Genomic DNA, 12,336 nt, shown 5'->3' with positions numbered 1-12,336 from the left:
GGATGGTGGGAGGTTAGGTGATAGAATGCCAGATAGGTAGGATACCAGCTGAGTAGAGGTAGGGTATCTGCAGTAGATACCAGCTGAGTAGAGGTAGGGTACCTGCATAAGGACACCAGATGAATAGGGAGTAGAATGCCAGCTGGGTTGTGTGCCAGGTGAGTAGGATACCAAGTGGGAGTTGTGCAAGGTGGTTAAAAAGGCCATGTAAGTGATGCAGTGTTTTGGGTGGGTTGGAGTGAGCACAAGTTGGGTCCAGCATGAAGAACTGGAGATTGGAGAGGTCTAGCGGGGGGAGGAGCGAGGTGGCGGATTGGGTTGAGTCTGGAAGCGGGTGGAGGTGGAGCGGCTGATCAGTACAAATATGGAACAGTTGTGGGAAAGGAGGGAGTGTGTCAGGCAGCAGGAGATGAGTGTCAGTTCAGCTCTGGGGACGACAGTTGGGTTCCAATGTGAGGAGTTATTCAGTCATGGGGAGGTATATACGGGTGGGGCGGGAGGCGGGGGTGGGGTGTTGGAGAAAGGGATTAGTTCATAAAATAGTTATTCAGGATTTAATCCTCTAATTTACCATGACTAACTATTTTACTTCATTTCAACAGAACCTTTCAATCCCCCGGTTTAAAAGAGACTTTTGAGGGGTTTCAGATATAGAGAAATTGCCCAGAACAAAGTTCAATTTGCCAAGTAATTCCCACACACGACTCCCATCTACATTGGAATGACGAAAGTCTCACTGTCAGAAAATCCAGGTTACTAAGTTTTAGAAAAAAATACTCTGCAACTGTCACATTTCAAACAAACAATTGAGTTTCACATCACATCTCAGTAACTCTTCTCATGCAGATCTTACAAGACCACAGGGTTGAATGTAAAAACACTAGCGAAGTGCTAGTTCATTGGAGTCAGGACTCAAAATTACAAACTCACATTTTTGAACACAGGGTGTAATTGCTACCATGGAGACGATGAAGCAGAGGCTAGTGTTGACGCCCAATAAAATCTTGTTTAGCGTGCAGCCTTCAGGATCGGTGTAAAATATCACCATCAGAACAACAGCGCAGACAGCAATAGAGTAAAGAATGAGGGTAACTAGGGCCAAGGCAGCATACCAACACTTATTGTTTGCTGTTCCAGCCCACCTATCAAGAAGACACAAGAAACAGGAAATAATTGTCATTTGTTAGCAGACAGGAAACAAAAACCCACACATTATATCGGACAGGAGATACAGTGCCTGGAGCCTTAGAAGTTTATTAAAATGCTGATGAGAGTGTGCACCTTTCACATCAACTAATACACAGTAACCCTTTATATCAGGAAATAAAAGCTCTCTATTTTTACTCAAAAAGAAATTGAATCCCTTGAGAGCTTTCCATTGTCTCCCTTTATCTTGGATTAAATAAGCCAGCCAGTGTCCATTATAAACTTCTGGCAATGTCGTTCAGTAATCATTTACTAGGGACAGTCCACAAACTATTTTCGATATCACTTCAGGGTTCCCCTTCAGAATGCAGAAAAAGAAAATGTAACCTCCCCTTTTAGTCACCATCCTGCCTGACACTGAAAGCTAGTTCATGTGGAACTACTGATGAAGCCACATGCCAAAGTTACAGGGTAGATGGGACATTCCAATGTATTAATTATACTAACATTTGGGAAAATGTTGACACCTAGATCCAATTTGACTGTATATCCTTTTTGCAGGAGAGAACAAACATACATTAAATATGCAAAGTTGTTTTTGACTGCACTGGGAGCAACACTTTTAAAATAGTTTTAAAAGCTGAAACAGCTCATTCATTCATTTCTGGTCCTTAAAGAGCAATTTTCTTAAGGGGTGTGAGGAAAAGGAGAATCATTCTGAACTAGCCTTCCTGCTAACTAGGCAAGTGATCAATATTTTTACTTAAGATCAGGTGACTTGTCATTGTAAGTTTATCCCCATCCTTTAATGGCTTTCCCCTTCCTAGTGAGATGTTTGGGGTGTACTTAAATAAATGGAAGGTACTTTAGTGCACAATACCACCTAGACACGAAAGAATAATAAAGTTTATCTAACTTCAATGCAGCCAGCTACACTCCCTTCTCATCCACACAAAATATCCACAATAAGCAGACAATATAATCTCCAATGTAGCCAATTATTCAAGGATCATCAATTATTTCAATTTTGTCGAGTTGATAAACAGTGATGTATATCATGACTAAAATAATGCTGAGTTTTCACTGTCGTATTGAGAATATTAAGAATGTGCACACACTATCGTATGACAAGCAGAACTAACATTCCAATTCAAAGAGTTTCAGGCCAGTAGATGCTAGGCCCAACTCTCTCTTAACTTTGGAGGGTTGCTTTTCAGACTGGAGACCTGTGACTAGCGGAGTGCCACAAGGATTGGTGCTGGGTCCACTGCTTTTCATCAGCAGGACCTGATCAGGTGTACCCTAGAACTCTGTGGGAAGCTGGAGAAGTGATTGCTGGCCCTCTTGCTGAGATATTTGTATCATTGATAGTCACGTGAGATGCCAGAAGACGAGAGTTTGGCTAACGTGCTGCCACAGTTTAAGAAGGGAGGTAAGGACAAGCCAGGGAACTATAGACCAGTGAGCATGACATTGGTGTTGGGCAGGTTGTTGGAGGGAATCCTGAGGGACAGGATGTACATGTATTTGGAAAGGCAAGGACTGATTAGAGATAGTCAACATGGCTTTATGCGTGGGAAATCATGTCTCACAAACTTGATTGAGTTTTTTGAAGAAGTAACAAAGACGATTGATGAGGGCAGAGTGGTAGATGTGATCTATATGGACTTCAGTAAGGCATTCGACAAGGTTCCCCATGGGAGACTGGATGGCAAGGTTAGGTCTCACGGAATAAAGGGAGAACTAGCCATTTGGATACAGAACTGGCTCAAAGGTAGAAGACAGAGGGTGATGGTGGTGGTGGAGGGTTGTTTTTCAGACTGGAGACCTGTGACCAGTGGAGTGCCACAAGAATCAGCGCTGGGTCCTCTACTTTTTGTCACTTACATAAATGATTTGGATGCGAGCATAAGAGGTACAGTTAATAAGTTTGCAGATGACACCAAAATTGGAGGTGTAGAGGACAGCGAAGATGGTTACCTCAGATTACAACAGGATCTTGAGCAGATGGGCCAATGGGCTGAGAAGTGGCAGATGGAGTGCAGATGGGCCAATGGGCTGAGAAGTGGCAGATGGAGTTTATCTCAGATAAATACGAGGTGCTGCATTTTGGGAAAGCAAATCTTAGCAGGACTTATACACTTAATGGTAAGGTCCTAGGGAGTGTTGCTGAACAAAGAGATCTTGGAGTGCAGGTTCATATCTCCTTGAAAGTAGAGTCGCAGGTAGATAGGATAGTGAAGAAGGCTTTCCTTTATTAGTCAGCGTATTGAGTACAGGAGTTGGGAGGTCATGTTGCAGCAATACTGGACATTGGTTAGGCCACTGTTGGAATATTGCATGCAGTTCTGGTCTCCTTCCTATTGGAAAAATGTTGTGAAACCTGAAAGGGTTCAGAAAAGATTTACAAGGATGTTGCCAGGGTTGAAGGATTTGAGATATAGGGAGAGGCTGAACAGGCTGTTTTCCCTGTAGCATCAGAGGCTGAGGGGTGACCTTACAGAGGTTTATAAAGTTATGAGGGGCATGGATATGATAAATAGAGAAAGTCTTTTCCCTGTGGTCGGGGAGTCCAGAACTAGATGGCATAATTTTAGGGTGAGAGGTGAAAGATATAAAAGAGACCTAAGGGGCAACCTTTTCACACAGAGGATGGTATGGATATGGAATGAGCTGCCAGAGGAAGTGGTGGAGGCTGGTACAATTGCAACATTTAAGAGGCATTTGGATGGGTATATGAATAGGAAGGGTTTGGAGGGAAATGGGCCAGTTGCTGGCAGGTGGGACTAGTTGGGTTTGGATATCTGGTCGGCATGGATGGGTTGGACCTGAACCCTTTCAGGTTTCACAACATTTTTCCATGCTGTACATCACTAATACTCTATTTGGATGTGAATACAGGAGGTATAGTTATTAAGTTTGCAGATGATACCAAAATTGGAGGTGTGGTGGACAGCGAAACAGCTTACCTCAGGATACAGCGGGATCTTAATCAGAAGGGCCAATGGACTGAGGAGTGTCAGATGGAACTGAATTTAGATAACAGTGAGGTGCTGTATTTTGGAAAGGCAAATTAAGTGTATAACAGTAAGGTTCTGGGGAATGTTGCTGAACAAAGAGACCTTGAAGTGCAGGTTCATAGTTGCTGGTAGATAGGATAGTGAAGGCGACATTTGGTATGCTTTCCTTTATTGGTCATAGCATTGAGTAGAAGAGTTGGGAGATCATGTTGCGGCTGTACAGGACATTGGTTTGGCCACTATTGGAATATTTTGTGCAATTCTGCTCTCCCTGATATAGGAAAGATATTGTGAAACTTGAAAAGATTCAAAAAGATTTAAAGGATGTTGCCAAGGTTGAAGAGTTTGAGCTACAGGCTGCAGCTGTTTTCCCTGGTGCATTGGAGGGCAAGGGGTGACCTTTATAGAGGTTTATAAAATCATGTGGAATGTGGATAGAGTAAATAGATAAGGTCTTTCCCTGGGGTTTGGGAGTTCAGAACAAGACGGCATAGTTTTAGGGTGAGAGGGAAAAGACTTAAAAGGGATCGAAGGGGCAACTTTTTCATGCAAAGGGTGGTGCGTGTATGCCAGAAATGGTGGAGGCTGGTACAATTACAACATTTAAAAAGTATCTGGGTATATGAATAGGAGGCCTTTAGAGGTATATGGGCCAAGTGCTGGCAAATGAGACTAGATTAATTTAGGATATTGGGTTGCCATGGATGTGTTGGACTGAAGAGTCTGTTTTCGTCCTGTACATCTCAATGATTCTATTACTGGAATAGATCCCAGTCTCATGTCACAAGGTTTGTTTCTTACAACCATCTGGTCGATGAAAGTAGGAAGGTTTTCTCACTCTTTCCAAACAATCCCGAATGTCTAATAAAACATGTACTTGTAGATAATTACGCTGTACATCCACAAATCTAGTGACAACTTTTTTGGGCTATCTATTCAAACGTCAATGGCTTTCCTAGTTTCAAAAAAAGTTTCAAGAGAAGTAACTCACCAGGTTTTGTTCCACTTATGTGCAAACTCCACCAGCAGTATAAGTTGAATTAGAATGAAAAGGATGGCTCCAGCAACACCAATGTATAGCCATGCTATTCTCAATGAAGGGAAACAAATCATTAGCATGTATGACTGGGCAATATAGACTACTTTATGAAATTTCTGGGTCTGAAGCTTCACTGGTATGTATGAATTAAAAAGAAACATTACATTGTGCAGGGTACTGAATGACCTCTTGTCATTTGTTATAACCGGAACATGCCTGAGCAAGTTTTGAATCACAAGTTGTGAGCTGATACTTGCAGAGTAAGGAAAGTAGGTCAATTAACTAATAATACAGCTCCTTAACAAATCAGATTGAAGAATTAAGAAATAAAGCGAGGGCATATGGACAATAACGTGCAAATTAGCATGGATAAATTCGGTGTTAAATAATGAACAAAAAGAAAACTGAAGAGAAGGAAATAAGGGGGAACAAAAGAGAAACATGTTTTCAAATTTAACACAATCATTTTATAAATCTCCAAACACAATTAATACACAAAGGAATGAATCTCTGCACTGACTACTTAATTTTCATAGTTGGCAGCAATGAACTATTATTCCTTTTAGTTATTTGGTAGCACAGAACTGGATTCTGTTGAAAAAACATGCACATTTTGGTGAAGGTTTATGTCTTTCACTCAACAGAGCAATTCGCAAGAATGATCAAAGTAAATGGAAATAATGGTTGATAAGTTGACACCGGTAGAGGGGCTATCATGGAATATGCATCAGTCAACAATGACTGACAGTTAACTGCCAAACTTCAAAACACGTTCTAAATTTTAAATTAATCAGATTGACCAAAGCATTGCTCTGAGGGATGAATCAGAGGATGACTGTCACCTATTTTGTTGAGTTGAAACAGGTACCATATACACATCTTCTTTCTGTCTCCAAATATATATATGTAGTTTCCAGTATGCAAGTATGTCATACAGTGAGCCCCATACAATCCTAAATTGGTGGCCAGTATACTCACACGATTATATAAGGTACGTTACCCAATTGTAGAATTTCATCTAATATTGGATAGTGGGTTTTCAATGAAGGCACTCGCTGAGAATGTCAAAGAGACCTGCTGTTTGCTGAAATCTACCAGTCTCTGGGACATACAGGTAGTTCTCCTATAATGCTGTAGATGCGTTCCAGCGAACCCTCACTTAATAGGAAATCACTTCATAGAAATAATGGGGCTTATGGGAAAAGGGGGTTAGGGGCAGACCAGCAAAAAGTATCACTCATGGTCGTCCAAAAATCACCCAAAAGTCTAACACAAAGCATAGCACAGCCTGAATTAAGGTTTAAAATCATATTTATTAACAAAACAAAAGTAAATTTAATACAGTATGTTTAAAAAATGGAACAAAGCTGCTCTCTGTGCAGTACCGCTCACAGAAAACTGCTCTGTTGGCAGTTGACATCAGCGCATGTGCAGAATGGCATGGATGCCGGTGCTTGCGCAGAACAAACCGTGCAAACCCAATCCCCACTGGAATCACACTATTACCAACAGAGGTAAGCATTCTTGAAAATACCATTCCCTAATTCTTTAGTGACGTTATAGCCAAACCGTTTTGCCAAAACTCATGAACTACCAGAACTACCTGTACAGCTTATATACCAGAATCATGTTGGCACTGAAATCCTTCTTAATTTGTTTTGTATTTGTGTAATAAACAGAATGTCCTTTGGCTTAATAGCAGCATCCTATCAGAGGCAGACACCAGGCCTGTTGCTACTACATTGGGGCAGCATGAAAATCCTGTTATTACTTGCTCAAATAATTCCAATTAATTTTTCAGGCATGATTATCTCTTTGTGAAGCCATGACTGTGCCTGATTATATTGTGTATTCATTTCTAAATGCTCTACTGTTACATCCTTTATAATAAACTAACACTTTCCCAAATATGCACAGACTTTAAGCTAACTTGTCTATAGTTACCTCCTTTTATTGACTCTTTCCTGTTTAAATTGAGATACTTGGCAATTCTAAAGGTGGACTGAGCTGTCTTAAGGACCAAAAATGATGGCCCTAAGCACATTCAAGAGCCAATTGCTGCTAAATCCAAGAAACCAAGATTTTGGAACAATAAATATGATTTGCTAACTTGTTATTAATTTTTATTTTCATCTCTATTGTTAAACAGTGAAACAAACTTTACTATAGGAAGGATGTGGAGGCAAGCTTAGTCATCCCAATCGACCATCACATTTTCCAGTTGAATTCAGCACATACAGAAAACAAAGTAAAACCAAACTTGGTGTTAAACAGTGAAACAAACTTTACAAAACTTCCCAGACTAGTAGAAGCTTAGTCATCCCAATCGACCATCACATTTTCCAGTTGAATTCAGCACATACAGAAAACAAAGTAAAACCAAACTTGGGTAACTTCCAAAATTCAAGAGTTCACAATTTGTTACTGCCTTCTCCGTCTTAATATATTCAAATGTATTCCTTTCCCTTGGCTGCGAAGTTGTTACAATTTATTGATGTATATCAAAAAAAAAATACTTTTAGACAGAAACAATTACCATTGCTATTTTCTATTGCTAGAGACAAAAAAAAAACTGCAGATGCTGGAATCCAAAGTAGACAAGCAGGAGGCTGGAAGAACACAGCAGGACGGGCAGCATCAGGAAGTGGAGAAATCAATGTTTTAGGTGCAACCCTTCTTCAGGACTCAAGGACCCAAAACGTTGATTTCTCCACCTCCTGATTATGCCTGGCTTGCTGTGTTCTTCCAGCCACCTGCCTGTCTATTTTCTATTGTTGTAAGTCAGTCACATCAGCCTTGGCTTAAATCTGGGCAGTTTTGAATTGTCGACAGTCCATTCTCTCAGGTGGCCTTAAGTGATTTCACAAAATTACAGAATCACAGAATCACTACAAAAGCTGGCCACTTAACCCATCAGATCTGCACTGGCTCTCTAAACTTCAGAGTCCATTTCCTGACTTGATCACACACCCTGCCCACTATTTAAATAAAAACCAATCATCCAACATCCTCTCTAACTCCTCAATTGAACCTTCCTCCAGCACATTTCCAGACAGTGCATTCCAGACCCAACCACTTGATGTGTGTAAACAATTTTGTTACCTCACATTTGCTTCTTTGCAAAACACTTTATAACTGTGTTCTCTGGTTCCAAATCAGTTTATGAGAAGACTTCTCCCGATCTACTTCATGATTTTGGAAAATTTCTAATAAATCTCTTCTTAGCCTTCTCCTCTCCAACGATAATGGCCTCACTTTCTCCAATCTGTCCTTGTTTCTGAAGTGTCTAATCCCTGGAACCATTATTATAAACCTTGTCCGCACTTTGTTTAGTTCATTCTCATCTTTCCTATAGTGTAGCGCCCAAAACTCTGGAAGATATTCCAGCAGAGATCTAACCTGTGTCACTTAAGTTCCTCATAGCCTACCTGCACTTGTACACCATGCCCCTAATAATGAAGACTAGAATCCTGCATGCTTCATTCACAGATGACTCTACCATCAAGTACACATACACACCCAGATCGCTCTGCTCGTGCACACCATTCAGAGTGTTACTCTTTATACTTTTCAAAGAGCAACAATTATTCCTCAATGGGAGTCAGGCAGTTCAATCAGCAATTGACCCCATTGTTATTTTTGAGATTGTTCACAAATTGAATCGCCTGCACTATAATAATGGCCATATATTTACATTAATTAAGTCAGCTGTGAAGGGCTTTCGGATGCTCTTAGGTGGTGAAAAACTCCACATCCACGCAAGTTCTTGATGATGGTTAGGGTGGTTAAGAAGGTATATGGAATATTAACTGCAACATAGAATACAAGAGTAGAGATTAGGCCACAGCTGGAATACAGTGTGCAGTTCTGGTTACCACGCAATTGGAAAGACATGAATGCACTAGAGAGGGTGCAGAGGAGATTTACCAGCATGTTGCCTGGGCTGGAGAGTCTGTAGCATGAGGAAAGATTGAATAGACTGGAGTTGTTTTCTTACAGCAGTGAAGCTGAGAGGAGACCTGATAGAGGTCGATAAGACTATGAGGGACAAACATAGGGTGGATAGGAAGATACTTTTCCCATTAGAAGAGTCAATAATTAGAACAAGATGTAGAAGGCCAAGAGGAGAGTTGAGGAAAAAGTATTTCACACAGAGGATGTGGGAGTCTGGAATGCACTGCCTAAGAGGGTGCTGCAGTCAGAAATTCTTGAAGTATTTAAGTAGCATTTAGATATTCATTTGCATTGCCATAGCCTCCAGAGTCATGAGCCAAAATGGGATTAATGTAGTCAGAATTTTGTTTGGTGTGGACTTGATGGGTTGGATGGCCTCTGTCCTGTAAATGCCTCTGAACCTATTATTCTGTGCACACTTGTTCATCTGTGAAAGAAATGCACTTGTGCTGAATGATGCTGTTGCGCAGTTTGGATTGGGAATGCACAGTAGGCTAGAACTGGAGGAGTGCAGGTTGAGGTTTTCGGGCTCGGTGTGGTTACAGAAATGGAACAGGAAGTATCGAGTCTTACAGCAGCATTCAGAACCTCAGGGCATCTGAAAACACCTTACAACCAAGAAAGCACTTCTGTACTGTGTATAAGCACCCACAAACAGTAATGTCATGATTATATCATTTTAGCCTTACTGATAGGAGAATAAATAAATTTCTTTTAAAATTAATCAAGATACACTGGCTAACTCCCAGGTTCTCTATAGAAACAGTACCACAGAACTTCTTTTGTACTAAACTGAAAGAACAGTCTGGGCCTCGGATTAACTTTTCAATAAAAAAGCTACATCTCTGACGGTGCACTGCTCATTCAATACTGCATTAGAGTGATAGTCCTGAACCTTATCATCAAGTCTCTGGTTTGGGACTTGAACCCACAATCTCTGACTTAGAGGTAAGTTTGCTACGAATTGAGATATGACTGCCACGGAGAGATCTGAAAACATGGATGGAATTTTAAAATCAAGATAATGTCACTCAGAGCTACTGTAATTCAGAATTGTCATAAGAGACTGAACATTGATGATACCATTTTACTGAAATCTAGAAATTCCTGCAGTGGGGGAGTCCAGAACAGAGGGCATTGGTTTAGGGTGCGAGGGGAAAGATTTGAAAGGGACCTAAGGGGTAACGTTTTCACACAGAGGGTGGTGAGTGTATGGAATGAGCTGCCAGAGGAAGTGGTGGAGGCTGTTACAATTTTAACATTTAAAAGGCATTTGGATGCGTACAAGAATAGGAAGGGTTTAAGAGAGCTATGTACCAAGTGCTGGCAAATGGGACTAGATTAATTTAGAATAACTGGTCAGCATGGACAAATGGTCCAAAGGGTCTGTTTCCGTGCTGTACATCTCTAGGACTCTACAAAATATAATGCTGGAGTTAAGAAAAAGGAAACATATATCTTAGACAAATTCTGGAAATGTCAGTATGCCCAGACCAATAAAACAAACCACCTTTGAAAGAAAACCACTCACATACTGGGCTGCATGGGCTCACTTTCCACCAGTGGCAGAACATGTTTGAAGGGCTGAATGGCCTAATTTACTTATGTTGCTCCACTGCCAACTTAGTCAATACAAAAATAACACTCCCTTAGTTTGCCCCAATGAAATAATCCTTCTTAGATAATGTAAAGCAATGTATTGTATCACAGTTTTCAACAATTGATATGCATAAATACAAATCATCCCCAGAGATACAGCAAGAAGATAAAGTTTTGATATTCACTTCTACCTTCAATCTGATCAGTCGATCATTATTTATACATTTCTCATTACCATCCCATACTGATTTATAAATCTATTTTTTGGAATAATTTTGAAACTGCTAAGTAAACTCCACAAGATAAAATTCACAGCGGACAGAATTGATAAAAGAAAGATACAAGCGCTTAAGCTGAAAAAAATTTACCATCCACAGATAAGAACAACATTCTCATTGTTCTACTTGTTCTACTTAAACTGTCACATGGAACCATAAATACAAAGCACATACTGTCCTTTAGAATCAATGAACTGAAGTCACCAGCACAGCTGAAATACAGTGCATAGCACTTCGACTCTTGCAAATGGTGGATGCTGCCCGAGCGACTAGCTCTTGCTCCTTTATTGCTTCAAGTGCTTTGCATTCATTCAGAAACCTTATCCTGATTAATATTCCAGAAGGCTCTCATCAATGCTAGTGAGCCGTCTATCTACTGCAATTGGATTGGATTGAACTAGTGAAACAAAACAACCTCAGTAAGTGCAAACTTGCTCTGTCCTAAAACCCTACTGTTGGTAAGAGAAAACCTTTGTAATGGGGCTGCATTAAAAAATCAGTCTCTCAACTCAAATGACACTATTCTACTCTCTTAAAGAGAACTGCCTCTAGCAAAGCCATTAGTACAGTACTCCCTGTACTTCATTTTCAGATTCTGTATTGTTTTCCAACAATTTCCATCTCAGCTTCCAAAATACCAGAAAGATGATTTTCAACTGAGCTAAGAAGTGGAATGGTAGCCTGACTGAATCATTAACTCTTCCCTACCAGAAACTGAATTCCCAACAAATTCCTATGGTTCAACAATTAAATTAGTCAGCATTTCTTTTTTAAGGAAAGACATTCAGGAAGAATTAGAGGAGAGGTGAGAATGATTGTCCTTGAAATCAAAGTTGTATTTGACTGAGTGTTAAACCAGGGAAATCTAGAAAGACTGTAATCATTGGGAATCAGGGGATAAGTCTTGCTGCTGGTTGAAGTCAAACATGGCACAATACAAAATAGCTGTTGTTATTGGCGATCTTAGCCCAAGGACATTGATGTGCCATAGGCGCAAACATCCTCAGCAGCTCTATCAATGGCCTTTCTTCTATCATAAGGTCAAAGGTGAGAATGTTCACTCATGATTGCACAATTTTCTGCATAAATCACAACCTGTGAAACCTTGAAGCGGTTTGTGTCTGTGCACATGATGACCAGGACAACATTCAGACTTGCCTGAATAGATAGCAAGTAACACATATGTCATATGAGTGCCAGAGAATGGTCACATCCAACAATCCCTTTGACAAATGGCAATACTATCACTACATCTCTCACTATCAACATCCATTGAACATTACAGCGCAATACAGGTCCT

At 40.4% G+C, this 12,336-nt stretch overlaps 1 protein-coding gene across 2 annotated transcripts in view; it reads right to left on the bottom strand.

Annotated features, from left to right (window-relative positions):
• The window catches only part of serinc5 (serine incorporator 5), a 76,508-nt gene that overhangs the window by 21,464 nt on the left and 42,708 nt on the right, over positions 1 to 12,336 (bottom strand). For both annotated transcript variants that reach the window (XM_043706685.1, XM_043706692.1), the window contains exons 5-6: positions 5,158 to 5,251; positions 931 to 1,142 (exon numbers count right to left, since the gene is read on the bottom strand). In XM_043706685.1, the coding sequence (XP_043562620.1) occupies positions 931 to 1,142; positions 5,158 to 5,251 (306 nt within the window). The remainder of the gene's footprint in view (positions 1 to 930; positions 1,143 to 5,157; positions 5,252 to 12,336) is intronic.

The sequence above is a fragment of the Chiloscyllium plagiosum genome, chromosome 2, assembly GCF_004010195.1.
Source record: "Chiloscyllium plagiosum isolate BGI_BamShark_2017 chromosome 2, ASM401019v2, whole genome shotgun sequence".
NCBI classification, from domain to species: domain Eukaryota; kingdom Metazoa; phylum Chordata; class Chondrichthyes; order Orectolobiformes; family Hemiscylliidae; genus Chiloscyllium; species Chiloscyllium plagiosum.
This window is presented reverse-complemented; position numbering and strand designations above follow the sequence as displayed.